Source organism: Ciona intestinalis, unplaced genomic scaffold, assembly GCF_000224145.3.
Source record: "Ciona intestinalis unplaced genomic scaffold, KH HT000542.1, whole genome shotgun sequence".
NCBI classification, from domain to species: domain Eukaryota; kingdom Metazoa; phylum Chordata; class Ascidiacea; order Phlebobranchia; family Cionidae; genus Ciona; species Ciona intestinalis.
Window position 1 is genome coordinate 123,982 of NW_004190863.1, and position 21,459 is coordinate 145,440.

At 32.2% G+C, this 21,459-nt stretch overlaps 1 protein-coding gene across 3 annotated transcripts in view; it reads right to left on the reverse strand.

Moving 5' to 3' along the window:
• Positions 1-251: 251 nt before the first annotated feature.
• LOC100183554 (UDP-glucose:glycoprotein glucosyltransferase 1) overlaps positions 252-21,459 on the reverse strand; it is a 21,790-nt gene continuing 582 nt past the window's right edge. Inside the window, exons 2-35 of one of the 3 annotated variants that reach the window (XM_002120814.5) lie at positions 21,295-21,459; positions 20,455-20,686; positions 20,013-20,169; positions 19,427-19,591; positions 19,115-19,180; positions 18,486-18,673; positions 18,330-18,415; positions 18,157-18,217; positions 17,603-17,691; positions 16,460-16,613; positions 15,562-15,772; positions 14,634-14,767; positions 13,992-14,098; positions 13,555-13,687; positions 12,733-12,919; positions 11,908-11,992; positions 11,557-11,671; positions 11,027-11,173; positions 10,228-10,431; positions 9,501-9,639; positions 8,594-8,796; positions 8,038-8,157; positions 7,358-7,586; positions 6,507-6,675; positions 5,985-6,063; positions 5,553-5,659; positions 4,506-4,713; positions 4,054-4,163; positions 3,301-3,394; positions 2,583-2,722; positions 1,991-2,132; positions 1,499-1,588; positions 1,089-1,257; positions 252-784 (exon numbers count right to left, since the gene is read on the reverse strand). In XM_002120814.5, coding sequence (XP_002120850.2) covers positions 753-784; positions 1,089-1,257; positions 1,499-1,588; positions 1,991-2,132; positions 2,583-2,722; positions 3,301-3,394; positions 4,054-4,163; positions 4,506-4,713; positions 5,553-5,659; positions 5,985-6,063; positions 6,507-6,675; positions 7,358-7,586; positions 8,038-8,157; positions 8,594-8,796; positions 9,501-9,639; positions 10,228-10,431; positions 11,027-11,173; positions 11,557-11,671; positions 11,908-11,992; positions 12,733-12,919; positions 13,555-13,687; positions 13,992-14,098; positions 14,634-14,767; positions 15,562-15,772; positions 16,460-16,613; positions 17,603-17,691; positions 18,157-18,217; positions 18,330-18,415; positions 18,486-18,673; positions 19,115-19,180; positions 19,427-19,591; positions 20,013-20,169; positions 20,455-20,686; positions 21,295-21,434 — 4,692 coding nt within the window. In that variant the 5' untranslated portion in view covers positions 21,435-21,459 and the 3' untranslated portion in view covers positions 252-752. Of the gene's footprint in view, positions 785-1,088; positions 1,258-1,498; positions 1,589-1,990; positions 2,133-2,582; positions 2,723-3,300; positions 3,395-4,053; positions 4,164-4,505; positions 4,723-5,552; positions 5,660-5,984; positions 6,064-6,506; positions 6,676-7,357; positions 7,587-8,037; positions 8,158-8,593; positions 8,797-9,500; positions 9,640-10,227; positions 10,432-11,026; positions 11,174-11,556; positions 11,672-11,907; positions 11,993-12,732; positions 12,920-13,554; positions 13,688-13,991; positions 14,099-14,633; positions 14,768-15,561; positions 15,773-16,459; positions 16,614-17,602; positions 17,692-18,156; positions 18,218-18,329; positions 18,416-18,485; positions 18,674-19,114; positions 19,181-19,426; positions 19,592-20,012; positions 20,170-20,454; positions 20,687-21,294 lie in introns of all 3 variants that reach the window. The other 2 variants (XM_018816693.2, XM_018816692.2) reach the window with 2 other exon arrangements.

The window sequence follows — 21,459 nt, forward strand, 5'->3', positions numbered from 1 at the left end:
TATAACACGGTTGTTCTGTCTTACATACCTCATGCTCGCTTACGAGTTACCACAACTTTGTTGGTAATTATTTAAGGTAAAATGGAAGTTCTTAAATCGGGATGTTCTATTTCAAAATTCGGTGCCCGCTTATGAGTTACCACGTATGTAACTTTCTTTATAGGCGAGCATTTTTGAGTTTTTTTTTAATAAATGGCTTACAATTCATACAGACTATAATAGAACTCTGGGCTGGAGCAATATTGTAGTTGTTTTAAGAGTAAAAATGAGTTTCCAATAACGTTGTATTGCACAAAATCATGGGAACAGCATAGAATTTAACAGCACCAGTATAAGGTTGCTGGATCGAAATTTTTGAACTAGAAATGTACCACAATATTTTGCATGGTATCTTTAGATTTTAAATGAAACGGTAAATGAATTCATTATTAAAAGTTTAGGCAAAACAGTATGACAAAAGCGAAATGGGAATATTCTATTGATTTGGTCTGTAAGAAAAACGCACAACGCTAAAGGCAAATAAATCCTACATATATAAAGAACTACCAAAAAAAGCGTGTTCGTTACACTTCAAAACAACGGAAATTCGAAAATTTACAGAAGAGCAACTTTTTTCCAAATCTTCTTGAAACGGCTGAAAAAAGACAAATACGTGCCCAATGACCTACTGCAATTGGATTGATGTTTCAGTAATAAACATTTGTGCAAGAAATTTGGGAAATTAACTAAGATGTGTATGGAGGAATGCTGCATCATAACTCCTCATGTTTACCTGCAGATTTGTCTGTATAGAAAAGAGAATGAGATTAATTAGAAATTAAGTATTGTTTCAATAATATAATAGGGCGGGGAAGATGGGACACCTTTCCGTTCTATTGTCTTGTTCACTTTTGTAGTAAACAAAAAATTCAAAGAATTATAAAACCGTAATCTTACTGCTACTGTTTAAAACACGATCAGGATATTTGGATATTATGTGCTAAAGGTGTACCATCTTACCCCACAGTACTATATGATCTTTGTTAACAGTCGTAATCAAATAAAACAGTTATAATACCAATGCATTCATTTATAATATTCCAGGCTACCTAATGTTGATGCAAAACCTGTTTCTTTATCTTTTGACTTTGAACTTTGGTTTCCCTCTGGGGAAAATTTCGATTGTAAAGTTTTAATTTCTTCGTCATAGTCCGGCCATTCCTTCACCAGTCTTACAGCTGCTTCTAGTTTCGGTTCTTTTGTAAGTGGGTTGTTGCACTGTAAGAAAAAAATTAGTAATGAAATATGTTCGAGTGTAAGAGATCTTAACAATTGTTTTTTTTTGTATTTTTTTATGTTTTTTAATATAATAATAAAGTAAAAATCTGGTCAAATCCTTGGTCCCTAGGGACCTCACCTATAAAACATTTTTTTACCAGAAAAGTCAATTGTTAAATCATATAGTGTAGCTAGTATGCAAGAAACTGAGCATGTTTCAATAGAAATCACATTAACTTACAAGATCAATCGTTTTCGCTCGACTTAATGAATCATCACTACACCAGGTGGAGCACCAGAGCCATTCTTGTGGAAGAGATTTGATTCCAACCTAAAATTTTAAAAATCAATGAATGTAACGAATTTCTCCTTGCATAGTGGGGCAGTGAGAGTCATTATAACACAAGTGTTCTGTTTCATACACCTCGTGCCAGCTTACAAGTTACCACGTATGTCACAGTGTGTTGATTGTTTTTTCCGCACAAACAGAGTACCTTGATATATGATCATGTAAAAAATTACTTTAAAGTCGGACTAACTTTTAATTACTATTAATTTAAACATGAACAGAAACAAGTTTTAATACAAAATCTCAGGACTCAATACAAACTAGTACAAAATAATGAATACAAAATTTTCTTGGGAATTTTTGTATTCATTATTCAGAAACAGAAATAACTTCTCAATAAAAAATTCCTGTTGTAAAAAGTTTGTTAACTAATTTCATTTTCACCTGGTGTATCATGTTGTTTGGAAGATCCTGGTCAAGGTTGGCGAGAGAATTGGGGTCCTGGGAAAGTCCCTGATACTGACCCCTGAGTCGGTCACCCGCGGCAATTTGACGGAACTTCTTCAAGTCCACCACGTATATCGCACTAGATGGCAGTGTTTTAATTATTTCTTGATTTTAGGGGAGTAGGTAAAATTTATAAAGAAAACTTTTTGCATACATGCTAGGTTGCTTGGTGGAATTTAGATTACCTAACTTTATATTATTTTGATATATAATACATATTATAGCAAAATTTGCATGTGTTTAGTGTTAGCTATGCAAATGCTTATTTATGCTTACAGTGTTCGATACAAGAACTCTTAAAAATAAATTTATCATACATTGCAACTATATAAACAAACAAATAAATATGTAAGTAATCTTGTCAATTATCCATGTTAAAACATAAATTCACAAAAAAAAACACTGAAAGAAACAAGAAATAAGCAACATTTATGTTGTTATAACATTTTTTAAAGTAGCTTTTTAAATTTTTTTTCCGAAATTTTTTTGAGTTTTTTTCTTAGAGTTTTTGTGTAAAATGGGAAATTACCTGATGTGATACTTCCTCCCAGCGAGATGTTGGGCCCAATAACCACCTTTCCAAAATCGAAAACCGTCCATTTCTGTTCGATCGCTACAGAATGGCGTGTAACCGTACGGGTTGCCTTCTAAATCAAGGTCTCGTAACTCCTGGATATACAAACATAGGAATATAAAGATAGGAATATATACATAGAAATATATACATGAAAATAAGAAAGAATATATAAAAATAAATACATAAGTATATATTTGATTTATAGTGGATGTACTAGTTACAATACTAGCTAACAAACTCCTAGAACATTAAAATATATACACGAGAATAAATAGGAATATATAAAAATGAGTTTATAACTATATATGAGACAATAAGAGTATATACATAAGAATAAAAAAAGAAAGTATAATTGTGTATAAGAGCATGGACAAAAGAGTATATAAGAATATGAATGAAAGAAAGAATAAGAATGCATGAATGGCATTTTAAACAACGGTCTATGGGAGTTGTGGGGATACGGTTTTGTAATCCTTTGAATGTTCTTTGTTTACTACCAAATGGATTGAGAAAATGGCATGGAAAGTTGTCCCATTTTCCGAAAAATTGAAAAAATACGTTAATGGCATACCAGATGAGCCGTTGAATGACTAAGCATAATGTATCTATTAATATAATAATATTGCATGATCAAATCACCATTATTTTTCACATTACGACAAATTATTACCTTCAGATTTGCTCGAACTATTTGATCAGCATCAACAAAAATTATTTTTTCTACATTCAGTGGAAAAAGTACGTCAAGGAAAAGAATCTTGTATCTGTGAATTGTTATGTATTACAAATTTAAAGTAATACTTTAATAATACAAGTTGAATTGTATGCCCTAAGTCCTAAGGCCAATACAAAAGTGAGTGTTTGTAGGGCAAATATTTATTGAGTTAATATTAAAATAGAGTATTTGCCAAAGGTGTATATTGTATACATATGGGGATTTATTTGCTGGACAAACTTCTAATAGTGGTTTCAATGCTCAAACAAACTGCACAAACATAAAACAAACTTGTATAGAATGACGTCCAACTTTTAAATCAAAAATTTTTTGATTTTTCAAAATTCAAATTTTTTTATCAGTTTGCAGCAATTTTTTTGGATAGTTTAAAACTCAACCCAAATGTCTAGCAAATAATTTCCATGCTAGCTTAACCTACCCCTGTACTTTTTTCAGTTAAATAAGTTTTGTAACGTTTTTTGGAAGGAATATCATGCCCAAGACAATTTAATATGCTTTTTTTTAATTAAATCAGCATTTAGTACAGCGGAACTTTATCTAAAGTAGCAAATACGCTGCTTAATAATGCCAAGGTGAACTTCTTGGGCTACAACCAGGTTTATTGCCACGTTTTATAATACAATAGCAACACAGTCAAAAAACCAATGAAAAACGTTTATTTAAATTATTACAAAAACTTCCACCTACCCCCACATAGTTCTTTGTTTCTCGGTTTGTTGTCGTAACCATCTGGGCCACTTATATTGAACAAGTTCGTATTCGAAACCATATTCTTCTGCCATGTGTGGAATAAAGTCCTAAAAGTACAAACATTTTTTTTTTCAATGAATTGTTACAAAAAAATGACAGAAGAGTTCCGTTAAATTGATAATTGCAATAAAGCAGCTAAAAATGTAGTTTCAATGGTTATATAGTAGGGTGGAGTAAAATTGGACACCTTTTGCACATAATATCCAAATATCTTGATTGTGTTTTAAACAATTAACAACGGTCTATTGAAGCCATGAAAATATGGTTTTATGATTCTTTGTTTTCTACCAAATAGGACAAGAAAATAGAACGAAAAGTTGTCCTATCCCCCTCCACCATACTATATTAAAAGTTAATTTTTTCAATAAAATAAAATAAGCGTTTTCCACCTTAAACTGTGGGGAGAGATAATTTTTCAGCACCCAGAACTTGACATTAGATGTTGTGTGTCTCATCACGCTCAACATCATAATCCTCATCAATCGCTCGTAAAGATGTCCGGATGCGAGAGAGAAGACATTGATGACATCGGAGCTGTTGCTCGCTCCTTCCTCCCACTCTTTGCTCTCACTCTCTCCTCCTCCTCCTCCCAAAGAGCTGAAATAACTTTAAGATGACAAACGAGGTATAAACATAGTGTGTGTGTGGAATTTAGTAATAACACCGTTACCCACACCAACACACACAGTGCCTCAGCCAGGGGGTTCTAGCAGCCCCCTTTCCCCTTGAAAAAAAAACAAAAAATATTTTAATGGTTGTAACACCTGTGTTATAACAACTAAACAGTGTTAAATGACTGTCATCGCCCCGCCACGCAAGGATAATTAAGTTACATACATGATAACTTGTAATCAAGCATGAGTGTGCCCAAACACCAATGTTATAATGACTGTCATTGCCCCACCCTGCAGGATTATTAAGTTGCACCCATGGTAACTTATAAGTGGGCACAAAGTCAAAGTGTATAAAACAAACACTGTCGTTGCCCCACCATGCGTGGATAAATAAGTTGAATACGTGGTAACTTGTAAGCGGGCATGAGGCGTGCCCAAACACCCATGTTATAACAACTACCATTAGCCCACAATGCCAGAATTAATAAGTTGCATCCATGGTAACTTGTATGTGGGCACAAAATGTACGTAACAACAACTACTGTTACCCCACCATGCGAGGGTAAATAAATTAAATACACAATGTGTGCCAAAACACTTAAGTTATATCAACTGTCATTAGGCCCACAATACGAAGATAAATAAGTTGCATCCATGGAAACTTGTAATAGGGCACAAAATGTTACACCGCCAAGCAAGGATAAAAACCGCCAAGCAAGGATAAAAAGGATCCATACCAGATGTGTGCCAAAACATTTATGTTACATCGACTGTCATTGCCCCACCATGCGAAGATAAATAAGTTCCATACAAGCTACCCACCTCTTTATAGAGTTCCATATTCCACCCCCTCCTCCTTCTTCTTTCTTCCCCTCACTTTCATCATCCTCCAGCAAGGAAGAATCCGATTTATCACTCTTCTTGCTTACCTGGGGTTATGGACAGATAATTAAAATATAAATAAGGTGTATTTGTAATTGTCGTTGTACTGCCACACGAGGATAATAAGCTAGGAACTGGTGCGGCAAAATTGTAACAGACAAATATCAAAATAGATATATTTGGCACGATCAATTTCTTATTCAAATGGAAACCTGCTACTAATGTTTGTTTTTTACAGAAAGTAAATTACATTTATTTATTCATACCCACATATAAATAGTTTGGGTGCTGGGGTAAAACGGGCCAAATGTGGCTTAAATTCTAGAACCTTAAAAACCTCACCCATATGAAATATAACTTATCTATATTTACCTTCACAACAATAACTTTGCTCTTGAAACTATCCATAAGCACAATCACATCTCCAGTAGATGAATCCGTGTTTTCATGGCTGGGAAAGTTTAAATTTAAGAATAAATCACAAGAATTACACACATGAATATCCAAACAATTTGAAAAGCAAATATTTTTAAAAGTTAAAAACATTGTTTCAAAAAGTATGTTTTCCCTAAAATACCTGAATTTGTATGAAGGAAATTATAAATTTAAGTTTTAAATCACAAGAATTAAACACATAACCATCCAAACAACTTGAAAAAAACAATTAAAAAAACATTCGTTGTCATAAAACCATAGGTTTCTCCAAAACACCTAAATTTAAAACGGAAATTTTAAATTTAGGTTTGACTAACAAGAATTACACTCATAAACATACAAAAAAAATTATGTTTATAAAAAATGTGTGGGTTTTCTCCAAAATACAACAATTTGTAAAAAATCTATATTTTTTTACAACTTCAAATTTGTTGAAAATTCAAGCAAAATCAGCCTTACCTCACTATATCATATATATCACTGGACTTTCCATGTCTAAGGTTCAGATACCATACACCAGGTGATGCTTTGAGTTGGAAGTAACCAAGGTTAGCCATAACAATCGTGTCAACAGTAACTTTGTCCTTTGTTGCACCAAGTGTGAACTGTAGCCCTCGAGGTGGTTGGCCTAAAATAAACAAAGAACAGAACTGTTGCTAGTTTTGTAAATGAGATCGTCGGGCGTATTTTTACCGCTGTTTTAATTTTCTATTTTAACCGTGCGCCGTGGCAAAGTGGTTAGCGTGCCTGCGTCTAACCCAGAGGTAGTGGGTTCAAGGCTCGTCGCTGCTACCATTGTGGGCGTTTATGTGTCCTTGGGCAAGACACATAACAGCAATTGCTCCAACCCAGTGGTCTCTAATGGCAGCAACAGTAAACATATTAGTATTACTTGTAGGAGAAACAGTAGTGGATATGATCCTCATGTCAACCTTCTGACGAGAAATTATAGTTTTACTTCCCCTACTAGGTATAAGCCTTGCCAAATGGCAGAGAAAATATTGGAATAACACTTACATTACTATGTTGGAGAAGTTTACCTTGCAAAAACTTAAAGCTACCAAGAGCAAATTATATATAATATTTGTAGCAGCTCATTCAGGTATAACAGCAGCATGTAATAATCAAACCAACACTTTAAAACCTAAAGCAAAACCACACAAAAGAAGCCTCTTTTAAAACCTCAGCTATTTAGAGAAGATTACAGTACTTGTAAAATAACTGTTTCATAGACTAACATGTACATACAATACCCAACACTTTAAAACATAAAGGAAAATCTGACATAAAATTATTATAGCAAAACATACCTGTAGTAACATCTCTTGCATGCCCTTCCAGCACCAGGTACTCAAGCTCATAATCGGCTGAAACCAGTTTATTCCGGATCTCACTAAGTTTGATATTATCAAGGTCATGAACTGCTGATACAGCTTCAACCATCCAGCCTTCAGGAGGGTGCATGGTCAGAGTGAGAAGGGACTTGTTGGGCATATCGCTGAACTTTGCTAAGGGACCATCTGACAGTTTGTTGTCCACCTTGAAACAATTTTTATCATAAAATAGTTTTAGAATAAATATAACATTTTTTTAATATAAAAATATTTTTGTCACAAATTTTTTTTTTAATATAAAATTGTTTTTGGCACAAAAGTTTTGTTCCATCTGACAGTTAGTCCAACTTTATAAAAAAAAGAAGCAAAAACTTAAAAGCTGCAATTAGTCAAGATTAAGTGAAACTTCCCTTTGAGCAAAAAGAAATTAAAAAGATCAAAAAAGTAACTAGTTACTAGTAAAACCGAAAACAGGTAAAACCTATCGAAATAGGTTGATGCTAATATATAGATTTTACCGAATATAAATTTGACTTATAATTTGAATTAATAACTAAACCTCATATTGACAAACTGTGAGATCAATCGACAAATATAATTTAAAAGTATTTGAATTTTTGATTGATTTTCAATAAAAAGTAAATTAAGTCTCAAACCTTGAATGAAAGCTCTGGTTCTAAAACGAAACGGTAAAACCTTTTAACTGGAAGATCCGATAATTTTTCCTTGCAGTTCATGTAGATTTTTACATTTGCGTCGAGTACTTCTCGCAAAACCTAAGAAATATTACATATTTAAAAAGAAATACAGGATTGTAGTGAATTTTCCCAACAGCCCAACCAGTGGTAAATTGTGTGTAACTAACACCAACACAAAGTGTCGCTAGAGAGCTATATATGACACTCAGTCAGTGACAACTTGCAGAAGAGACATGAATTTTATGCTTTTTGTATTTTGTTCTATGTGGCATTGACAGTTGTTATAACATGGGTGTTCTGTTTCATAAACCCCATGTCCGCTTACGAGTTACCACGTATGTAACTTTGTGGTTAATTACTTTTAGGATGTTTTTTATATTTTTCTAATCTATGTTTGGCTGACACTTACCACATATGTAACTTTGTGGGTGATTATTTTTGGGATGTTTTTTATATTTTCTTATGTTTGGCTGACATTTTTTTCAACCGCTTATTGACCAGTAATTATTTTTACCTCAATAACAGGAATAATTTGTTGCGCAATATTACTCGCTGGGTCAAGCACGGCTAATATGTCGTATGATGATCTTTCCGGGTCACTGCTTGGCAGGTCAACGACACTGTGTTCGGCAAACGGGGGTGAAAGGTCACGACGTTCGGCCTCGACCTTTGGTTGTGAGGAAAGGTGAGAGGTCAACTTCATTATGATGTCACTTTCTGTGAATTAGAAAAAAAGATTTAGTTTTAATTATTTAAACCGGTAGAAACGTGTGGCCTAAGGGAAAAAGAACAACTTTTCATTCTACTTTCTCGTCCCATTTGTTTGTAACTTTGTATACAATGAACATTCAAAGAATTTTAGACTATTGTTATTTGTTTAAAACACAATCAGAAGATTTGGATATTATGTGCTAAAGGTGCCCCTCTTTCCCCACCCTACTATATTATGGATTTGACTAAACTTTAAAACTATTAAAATACATTATGGTTCAGAACCTAAATCATAATACTAGTTTTCAGTTATATTTATTCTTTTTTAACTTTAAGACTAAACTTTGTAAATATTAAAGTTATGGTTTAGAGTAAATAATAAAGTTGCGTATAGGAAGATATGAACAGTACATTACGCAATATTAAAATTTTTCCCCCGTGATAAACAATGATTCACAGGAGTGAGTCATAACCTGTTTCCTGTAAAACAATCTAAACGCTGAGAAAAAAGAGAATAAAGAGAGAGAGAAAGGGAGAGAGAGGAAGAAAAAATTTAAGCAAAAAACATCAGAAAAAGGAAGCTTGTCAAAGAAGAGAAGAAAGAAAGAATTGAAAAAATACAGAAAAGGGAACTTGACAAAAAAAGAGAAAAAAAAGAAAGAATGAAACCAACGTGCCGGTAATATAGAAAAAAAGTAAATTGTGTTTACTTTCCGGCGGCGTGAGTTGAAGCTGCATTGACTTGACGACTTCCTGTATTTTCTCACCAGAGCTTGAATACATGAGGATTTCTATGAGAAGGAAGTCGTCGGCCACAAAAACCTCGTTTTGATCGAGCGGTCCGATCAACTGAATAAAAATAAACCGATTAATCAAAGTTGAAATTAAAATAGAACAGTACCTGAGATTTAATTTGGGCTGAAGTTGTAAATGCATATTTGTAACTTGTTTGGGTATGAATAGTCTGTTGTAAAAATACACTAAAACCTGTTTTAAAGTACATGAATATAATACTGTGATTTACAAACATTATATAATAGTAATCTTTTATGGGGGGAAGTAATAAAAATAAGTGCAAAAATCCTTTAAAACGTTGTAATAATGCTTTAAATAGTTATCGTAATCCACTTAATAAATGTAGTAATACACAATGAGTGTGGTGATTGTTTAAAAAGGGAAAGTAATACTTATTTGAGTAAAGTAAAGTGTGGCAATACAAAACAAGTTTAATAATCCATCAAATAAGTATGGTAATATAAAACGAGCGTAAAAATCCTGTAAGTATGTGGTAATACAAAATAGAGTAGAAAAGTTTTAAATAAGTATAGTAATACAAAATAAAATTAGCAAACTTTAAAATACATGTAGTAATTCTTTCAATAAGTGTGGTAATATAAAACAAGTGTTGTGATCGTAGAAAATAAACCTAGTAACTACCTTTCCATTTGCAAGAACAGCGTTTTGTCCCGGCTCCAAATTCAGCACTGTGGTTGACCAGTCTGAGTGGGCAGTAATGTGGGCAAGGCTGACCTTGGGGTCAGAGGTCATGGCCTTTTCAAACGCACTTTCAGCCATACCACCAACATAAAACTCGGATAAAGAATCACTGGAGGCAATTTTCGCAGCATTTTCAGGCTTCAACTAAAAATAATATATATAAGTGAATTAAAAAAAATTAATTGAAATTGAAAAAAATTTATACAAGTTGACTTTAAAAAAATGGATTTAAATAAAAATTGAATTAAAATTGAGATTCTGGCCTAAATCTCTGGTATCATGGTAGGTCACACTGTAGGACCGCACCCGCATGGTAGAAGGGATAGAGAACAGACACTTAAGTTAAAACAAAACTCAAGAAGAAATGACAAAAAAATTAGTGACAAGTTAAAATGGTATGCTTACGACTATCATAGACCTTTGTTAATTGTTTAAAATACCATCAGATGATATGGATAATATGTTTTAAAGGTGTCACGTTTTATCGCACAGTTTAGGATTGGCCTATGGCCTTGCAATACAAAATGAAGCAGGAGACAATTCACACTTCGGCTTAAATTATGGCCAGGGAGAAATATTCTATTGGAGGAAACAATTAACTCTTTATTCTATTTCTATATTGTATCATGACCCCAATTCAAAGTGAGTCTGATAAACAGCAAACACTCTACCAGCTTTCAGCCAGATAAACAGCAAACACAGTATCAGCTTTAGGCCAGATAAACAGCAAACACCCTACCAGTTTTAAAATGAAGTTCCTTGCGTGGTTGTTCTGTTGTGTAAGTATTGCTGCTTCAACTGCCCGCATGTATTTGGAAGACGAAGTCAAATGATCCGTGTTCTTGGGGTTATGTATGATTGCCAATCTTGTGTTACTGCTCGTTTTCTAAAACAAAAGTTTAGAATGTATATTAAAATAAATGTAGGCTGTAGGGTGTTTAGAACAGTGTTTTATGAATAAATCTATGGTGTTTAAAGAAGTGTTTTATAAGTGCTAATGTTTAAAACATGTTTCTCATAAAGCGTTTTTTATTGCTTTTATAGTTTTAGTAGTGCACTGATACTTTAGAAATATAAATTTAAGGTGTACATAAAACAAGGTGCAATAAAATAATTGTTTAAATTCTGTTTAAAGTGAGAGAGGAAGTGCCTTTTTCTCCTAGCGGCCCCTACGTAATTTCCTTTTCCCGGCCAAACCAACGCATAATAAGCAAAGGGAAGTGAGAATCTCACGTCACACAGCGCGTTCTGACTGCATACAGAACTCACCACATGTTTAAGAGCACTGTAGACAAATGAACGACCAGCGCTCGTCTCCACGTCGGCGATCACCCACATCGTGATTGGCCGAATATGCTTACTGCTGTCGGTCTTTGAAAGATACCTATGACATCATACAGGAAGCATTACGTTGGAAGGAAATGACACGTTTTATCATCAGTTCTAGCACGCCCAAACACCATGAAAAGCTAGATAACGACAAACAAGCAGAAACAGCATAACAATAATACTGATGACTACAGTTTGGTTAAAATTTTCTTTGAAACTCGCAGGAAAAGAAAACTTTACATATCCATGACAACAGTAAATAAAAACAAAGTCAAAATACTGGAAACGTACAATGTGCTGAGCTGTTCAGATATGGTTGCAGTTTTGTCAGAGTTGCTTAGCTTCGCAAACTGCTTGGGATTCAAGTATACACTCTCTGTAATGATGGTTAAATATAAATAAATGAATGAATTAAAATTTTGAAATAAATGAAAAATATAAATGACACTTATTTATTCGTATGTGCCAGGAAAACTGTAGAAGTTATAACATAGGTGTCCTACTTTATATACTGTAGCCTTATATAAATTAAAACAATCACCAACAAAGTAACATACATGGTAACTCGTAAGCTGGCAAAAGGTGTATAAAACAGAACACAAGTGTTATAACGACTGGCTTTTTTCAACCATGCAAGGATAAAGTAAGTAACATTCATTCAAACATAATATATAACTTTGTGAGTGATTTATCTGTATGGTAGACAAGCTCAGTTTTATTTACCTATTGTGTTGTATGGTAGACAAGCCATAAATGACCACCTACTGTGTCTTGCCCAAGGACACATCTGTTCATAATGTATATCAGCATTGAGCTTCAACAGATTAAAGTCTTAACATTGCTCCATTATAAGAACAACACAATAGGTAGATAAAACTGACATATAGTAAAATACTGTAGGGTAAGATGGGGCACCTTTGGAACATAACAATAAAATATATTGATGATGTTTTAAACAATTAACAGTGGTCTATGGGAGCCGTGAAGATACGGTTTTATAATTCTATGAATGATCTTTATTCACTACCAAATGGTATCTAAAAATAGAATGAAAAGGTGTCCCATCGTACCCCATCTTCCCCTACCCTACTATATTAATATATATATAATATTTACCTTTTTTAGCATTTCCAAGCAAGTCAAAAAAATTAGCTTCAGCCGACAATACCCGGTCATTAAAACGAGGCACGACCCCATTTCGAGACATGAGGTATTCAAGGGGGTCCCCATTATTGCTTAGTTCACCCATGTAAGCTGCTCGCTGTAACACTGGGGTTTCTTCCATTATTTTATCAAGAACCACCTTTGGAGTAATATGTTACGAAATTAATTAGCGTTATATGCATACTTGGCTGTACATTGTGCCTGGTGGTAGAAATAACAATAATCTATGTTTCTCTAATGTTAAGAAAATTAAAGGAGGGGCATATGTGAAATTTTAGGGGTGCCGGGGTAACAGGTTGCTTAACTTTTGAAACATTACATTTTAAAACTCCTAACTTTTGAACCTCTAAGTTTTAAAACACTTAACTTTTAAAAAGGGGGGTTATCATATATATAGGTTCCAAAGTTTAAGCACAACACTTTTAAAACCCCTCACTTTTGAAGCACTTACATTTTAAACTCCTTGATTTTTAAACACCAGCTTTTAAAATCGGAGTTATTATAAAAGTACCAAAGTTTAAGCATAAAATGGCCTTTACCCTGATAGATGTCTATACAAACAAGCAGAGCTAAAGTATAATACACTCCCCACATTAATAAATTAGGTATGCTATGTTTGAAAACAATTTATTTTTTATTTATCACGCTAATTAATTAGGTAAACTATGTTTACTACATCTTTAGCCTTAATACTATGTAATATAACATATACAAACAGTTTTTAACAGATTTTGACAGCGGAAAAATAAAGTAACAATTTGTTCAAACATTTACCTGTTCAAACATATCATCTGATATATCATCATCAGAGAGAAGCGCCCCATTCATTAAAACATTGACGGGACCTACAAGTGCTGTTCGAGATTGGAAGGATTTTCCAAGTTTTCTGTTGCTATCGAATTCTGAACTAAAAAAGGGAAAAAAATTAAATTCTGAACTAAAAAATAAAAAAAAAATGTTTAAAAAATTATTACGATATTCTTAACTAAAATAATTTTTTTTTTAAATATTTATCATATTCTAAACTACAAAAGCCAAAAAAAAAAAAAAAATTTTAAACTAAAAAAAGAATTTTTAAAAATACTTATTAAATTCCAAACCAAAAAGCCCCCAAAACTATATATATAACATACTGATTTTTAATTAATACTGCAGAAATTTTCTTACATATATATATATATTTATATATATAAATTAATATGTCAGTTTACCTGCTACCAAGTATATCATCTATGTCAGCACTTTTAAACTTTTGTTTCAACCGTTGTATGATATGTTCTACAGTGATGATGCTACCTTCTTTAAGTGATTTGTAAACCTATAGAATTGTTTTTTTATTTTAAAGCAAAATACAGAATGTTGTTAGAACTGGGGTTGGTGGAGAAGGATTTAGAGTCTGCTGTCGTGGCATAGTGGCACGCCTGCCTCTAACCCAGAGGTAATGGGTTCAAGGCTTGTCATGCTACCTTTGTGGGCGTAAGCTTCCTTGGGCAAGCCACCTAACAACCTGTGTTATAACAACAGTCGTCTTCCGTCCACGTAGGTGTAAAGCATTTTAACTCATCAGCCAAAATAGCTCTTTTGGCTATTTTACAAGAAACATATTTAAAAAGTTGAAATTAGAATTTAACTGTTGATTGTTTTTTTTTAGCCTAGTATCTTTTTGGACAACATTGTTTATATAAAGTATTTTTGTTACAAATTTAATAAAACAAAATAATCCAAACCTAATTTTTAAAAATAGACTACAAATAAAAAGATATTCAAAATAGTTAGAATAAAAAAATAATAAAAAATAAAAATATTCATATAGATATAATAAAAATATGTAATTTGTCTATACACAAACTCACGTTGGTAAGAAAACTGAATGACTTTTCATTGTCATCCATTTCATCTCTTGCGTAATTATACGCTCGAACAAGTGCGACTCCCGCATCATCATTGCCGTCAATTTCTGCTGAGTCATCAACAAGGAAGGAAAAACCTGAGACAGGAAAACAGTTTCAAACGTAAACAATAAGTTTGGTATAAACAGACAACAGTTTTGAGTATATGTGAATGTAACATAAACCACATCAAGGCAAAAACAAAATACAGATTTTCAAAGTTAAGAATTAAAGATACTTTTGGTATAAACATTAATGTGAATAGTTAAGATTAAGTATAATGCACTAAGACTAAGTTATACTAAAAACAGATTAATAACACCCTAAGTCAAAAAAAAAAAAAAAAACTTTTTTGTTAGTTTTATAAAAAATTAGGGTTTTTTTGTGATTTTTGTGAAACCAAGTTAAAAGAAATATCACACTAAGTCAATCAAGTGATTTGGATTAGTAATTATAACACCCTACAATAACAAAAAAAAACATTTTAAACTTTTTGTAAATAAAGTATTTTACACTAAGTCATAAAAAAATTAAGACATTTTTTGATAACACACCAAGTGTTTTATTATATATACACCTATATATATAAAAAAATGAACCTTCATGTTAAAGATTCAAAAAGCATGCTATCAAACATGCTTGGGAAATTATGCAAGAAGAAATATCATTTTCAACCGTAAACAATAGGTTGAACATAAACAAACAACAGTTCTGACTATAAATATGATTATTACGTAATAATTAATCAAGTCAAAATAAAAAGTAACGTTTCAAAAATTTAAACAAATTTTAAAGTTAAAAATTATAAAATGCATCGCTATCAACCATGCATAAAAAAAATTTTTTAAAATGAAATGTTATAATTAAATGTTCATTTAAATGGGTGTCTCACCTATCCTAAGTGGTACGTCATTCGCCCAGAAAATTTCCGCGGCTTCAACCAAATATTTTGCATCAGCGTGTGTTGGATCGATGACAAAAACGAGATGAAACATGTTCTTGCGCACACGTCGTAATGTGCCAGGAAACGCAGGTCTGAGGAGCTCATGCACGTTGGCGGGCCAGCGTTTATACCTCTCGTCAGTTTCAATGTCGTTTGCCCACTGGTTTAGAATTTTTATGTCAGACAAACTTAAATATTTAACTTTTACAGTTAGTTAGCGGCTAGCGCACCTGCCTCTAACCCAGAAGTTATGGGTTCAAAGATTGTAGCTACTAACAGTGCCAGCATATGTGTCCTTGGACAAGACACATAACGGCAATTGCTAAAACCCAGTGATCACTAATGGGATGTCTAAATTGTCAGCTGTGCAATATAAAAAAACAAGTCTCACAAAGTTAGAAATGTGGTAACTCGTAAGCGGGCACGACGTGTATGAAACAGAACACCTGTGTTATAACCACTGTTGTTTTTCGCTGCCCAGGGATAAAGTATGTTGCAATACATTCATAAACCGATAAACAACATACACTTTTAGAAGTATAATGGTGATGAATCTTTAGATCCATTCATCACCATTATAATACATTATAATGGTGATGGGTCTTCAGATCCAAAAGCTAATATTTTCATTTAAAAAAGGTTATATTATTTTAATACCTGTGAAAGTTGCTTAAGATAATTTTCTTAATTTAAAAAAGTACATTATTTAATTAACTGTTAATATTTCAAGTCTCCAATTACAGTAACGCTTACTGTACACAATAACTTGGGTTTTACAACTTTTTACTACGTTTTAGCAAAAAAAAAAACATAAATAATGAAACAAACCTAATAAAACAGCACTTACAATAATTGCAGACTCCCTTATATCCAGTATATGCTTTCCACTGGCTTCAGGATGTACATTTAACTTCATTGCCTTTTGTATTTGATTTGAATTCAGATTAAGTTTCTTTAATCCACTTATTAACTTCCCTTCACTTCTTAACATGTCCAGTAACCTAAAATTTTTGAGTAAAAAAAATATTTTCTTTTAACAGGTTTTCGAATCTGTTACATTGACATCAAAAGTTTAGAATCAAAACATTACATTGAATGGTGAGAATTTACTGAACACACCAGTTTCAACTAGTTTCACACAATAAATTATTAATTTTAACAAACTATGTATAATAAAACTAAAAGATTGAACAGTAAGTAAAAACTACCTGGCATCTTATACCGGAAATTCACCCCTGCATACAACCTTATTAAATTGCAGGGGAGGCCGAGTAGTTTTACATTTAGCGAATTTAAACTTATTTATTTGATTTATTTCTTATATTTTGACCTAAAAAATGCAAGATTTAAAAATTCCATTTGATTTAAAAACTTCAGGGTAAATCAGCCCACCCTGCCACCCCAGGTTTGGCGCCTATGCTTAAACCTACAACCACTAAACTATAACCATCTCTTCCACATTTTAAGCAATGTTTACAACTGCAAAGCATTGCAAGATGCAGGATCGCTAAAAACTCACGAAAAGAAGTTGAATAACTCTGTGTTAATTACTCGCTTGTTGATTGTAAGAAGTAAATCACCGGGATGCAAACGCCAACGTTGCATTCGCTGTGAAATATTTACTCAGGCAAAAATAATATTTTAAATTCTGTGACAAAAGAGCGCTGGTGTGTGAAACTGATATTTTCAATTTGAGACGACAGGGAAATTACAACTGAAGAATTTCTGTTCATAAAAGCAGTTTAAAAATTTTTGACAGTATTAAAAAATAAATTGTGTCTCTAAATCTAAAAAATGATATTTAAATTTAAAAAAATGTTTTGCCAACAATATTTTCATTATTTTCTTTTTTTTAACAATATTTCTTATGTTTAATACTTTTAAAAGTTTTTAAAATTCCTAGCCTACCTAAACAAAAAAACACTTTAAAAGTTTGAAAAATTTCCATTCAGCTATTACAGCCAGCGCCCAAATGCCACAGAAATCTTACTTAAACATATCGGTTTCATCCACGTCTATCTGGATTCCGTTTAAAAGAAACATAGCTTGACCTTGGTCTATGTCAAACTGCTCAAAACTCTGTAGCACATCAAAAAAATTGTGTTTTGCAATGAAAAAATACAAAATCGGGTAATTTTGTTGTAAATTTAAGAACATGATAAAAAAATTACGTTTAAATATAAATATGAATTTTATTTTTAACTTTTTGACAGATAAAAAATATTTTTTGTGGGAATAAAAAGAACAAATCTGGTCTTACATTACACTATAAATACAACAAATTGAATTTAAAAAACGCATATTACTATTGTGTACAATGTATATAATTCTTTATTATATTTTATACTACCTCAAAAAAACTTGTTTGGAAATTTAAAGAACAAAACTGGTATTTTAATGTAGATACACCAACACAAAAAATGATGTTTAAAAGTGAATAATCATAATATAATATTACACATAAGATAATTACACTCATAATCTTTGTTTATTCTACATTATATTATCTTATATAATCAAAGATATACACACAAATTGACTTACCCTTTGGTTTTGTTTGATTTCATGACGTAATTCATCTGGCACTTGTTGTTTCACCAGTGTTCTAATCAATAGGTTTTTATAGAAAAACAAAATAAATAAAAAATAAAAAAAAATTTAGGTCTATAAAATTTTTTTATATATATTTTTTTTTATAATTTTCCCAGTGAACTTACCTAACTCGAGTAGGGAAGTTTTGACTGATGTCCTTGAGTATTTTAAGTTGGTCATTTTTAGGAGCATTTAACACGCGAGTAGCTGCCTGTATTAAACATGGAGTTGTTCACAAAATTATGATGACTTGAAATGTAAAACTTTAAAAAAATAAAAACCTGAAAACTTAAATCCTGAAGTTGCCAGATTTTCATTGGTTGCATCTCATTGGTCGATTCCATCAGATGACCTCTCAGCTCAGCCAATTGCTTAGTGAGTTGAGGATGAACACGGGCAAGAGTCGAAAAGTTAAAACCTTCAACTTCAACTTCTCCATCGTCCAATAATGATGCAGAAGAACCATCGTCTGTGGGACAACAATTAAAAAAAAAACTTTTTTACCAAACAAATATTTGAAAAAACAGTTTTTTTACCGCCAGTAGATATTACATCATTGTTAACCATATAGTTACGAAAAAAAGAAAAACAAAATTTCTCTTTTGACACTGTCAAACTAATATGGTGTTGTTGTTAGATTTTCTCTCTTAAAAAAATATACAAATGTACATTACAAAACTATATTCTATATATACATTAAAAGACTGCATATATGTTTGAAAAAAAATCATTTTAACAAATAAACTATTAAATGTCAAACCCCTTAATGTTAAATTCACAAAAATTTTTTGACTAATAAATCTGACAGTTTAACCACAAAAAATCAACAACAAATAATATTCCAAATGGGATCATGGAAAAAAGTATAATATATATATGTATTATGTATATAACTACAATAATTTCCTACCTTTAACAACACTGTCGTCTATAGCTTTATATTCAGTGCTCTTCATAGCCAACTCCACACCATATCCTACAAGCATATTATATTTTATACACAAAATAAAACACCAGTGATAGGAAATAGTTGGGTGGGGTAAGATGGTCAATGTTTTCATTCCATTTCCGATGCCATTTGGAAGTACAACAAAGAATACTTAAAGAATTATGCATAAACACGACTCTTAAAGAGCGTTGGTAATTAATGAAAACACGATCAAGAAATATGGGTGCTAAGAGTATCTCATCTTACCCCATAGAACTACATTACAAACCATACCTGAGAGCTGAACCCCTTTATCAGGGCGGGATCTTATAAAATGACGTAAAACATATTTTGCTTCTCCTGCTTTAGCTAGGCGTTTGAGAAGATCATGAGCTTGTTTAAATTCCGTAGATGCAATATTCGCATACAAGATTATGGTAGAATCTGAGCTCTTGGATTCTAGGGTAAAGAAGAATTTATGGTTAGTAGTTTCTACATGATGGGTAATGTGTAATGCACTGTTTAAACTGTCTGGAGTAGCAGAACACTTAAATTTTGAAACAGGGGGGACATTATAATTTGTTGGGGTGGCATTATAAAAAAACATGGTTTACATCATATGATTAAACTTCGAATCTCAGTTTTACACCTTAAAATAGTTTTTTCTGCTATCAGGTGTCTGACCAGGCAGCAGATTTGATTAAAAATTCAAGAATATGGCTTACGAGTTACCAAGTATGTTACTTTGTGGGTAATAAACCTATTATCTCTGGGTTGGAGAAAGGCGAGTTAACCAGTTTGCCACAACCTCGGTTATCGCTGGGTTAGAGGTTCAATACTTCGCAAAGGCACTGATTATGAAAAGTTAGGCTAAACTTACCAGGGAAAACATGGTCTTGTTTAAACACTGTGGAGGGCTGAAGATCTTGCATTTTTGCTGACTTTAACAGCTGGTGGACTTCACTGTACTCACACGTCTTTTGTCCATGGACGTCAAAAAATATATCGCAACCAGTAAGTCCATTTATTACAGCAAGCTGGAGATAAAACAAGTTACATTCAATCATGAAAAAAATAGGGTTTTTAACCAATCATTTTTTATGAAATGTTTAGCGGGACATCTTGAATTGTATATTTTTTATACAAAGCATGTATAACAAAAGTAAAGATAGACATTTAATTTTGTGTTTTTGTCTCATATGCAACTCATTATAAACTAACCATCAAAACTATAAAACAACACTGAAAAAATTATATATATATATTTACATATATACCAGAAAAAATGTATGAACATGGTAGTATAAAATATGAACACGTACTTGATGAAACATTTCCACTCTGGGTGAATAAGTTCTTAGAGAGAGCGCAAACTTAAGAAGCTGCATGTTTAGAGAATCCATTTTGTCATCATCAAAAGTAATATGTGCAGCTTTTAATGCTGTTTGGTATAAAGTACGAGCAGATATGTCAGTCTGATGTGCAATGTCGAACCCCATGATAGTTTCAACATATTTCCAAAATGCATCCGTGCTTTCACTTGCCATGAACTCACTGTGTGGGAATGTTATTGTAATAAACAAGTAATAATATAATAACTTTATTTGTCTTTTCGATCAAGGTAGCAAACTTAGAAATATTTTAAAACGAAAAGACAGGATATAGCGATAAAAAACAGTTGTTAAAACAGTAAAACAAGCTTAATTAAAGTTGAAAACATAGTTACATTTAATTGGAAGAAAATAAGTATTTCCGCTACACCTAGCAGAGGAACAAGCAATTTATGTATAAATATTGAAAGTTAAACTTCTAAGTTCTAATAGAAAGAAAAGTGTGTGTTAAGACACGCACAATGGGGGGAATTAACAGGGGGAAAAAATCACCCAAAAAAATTCCATCAGATTCACACACAACAAATATATTTATGTATGTAATATGTCATTATATATGTCAAAAAAACTTTCCGGCCGTTTTGCTTTTGTTATCTTTAAGGACCAATATTTCATTTAGTTAATTAATTAATTATACTATTATAAAATCAGTTCCAGATTGTAAAAACAAGAATTATAAAAACTATATTACACAAGTGGTTTTTCAGTACAAAGAAACAGTGATTTTTAAACACCAAGCTTTATAAAAACAGTGTACCATGTATGATGTACCTGGCTTCAATAATCAGAGGCGTACTTTTCCATTTGCTTTTTAAACTTGTGACAATGGATTTGGGGTCTGCTTTAGATATTTCAATAATGGAAGACAAACACACCAGTGTTGTGATGAAGAATATCAAATTTGAACACATATCTTTTATCTTTTATTTGACTTAA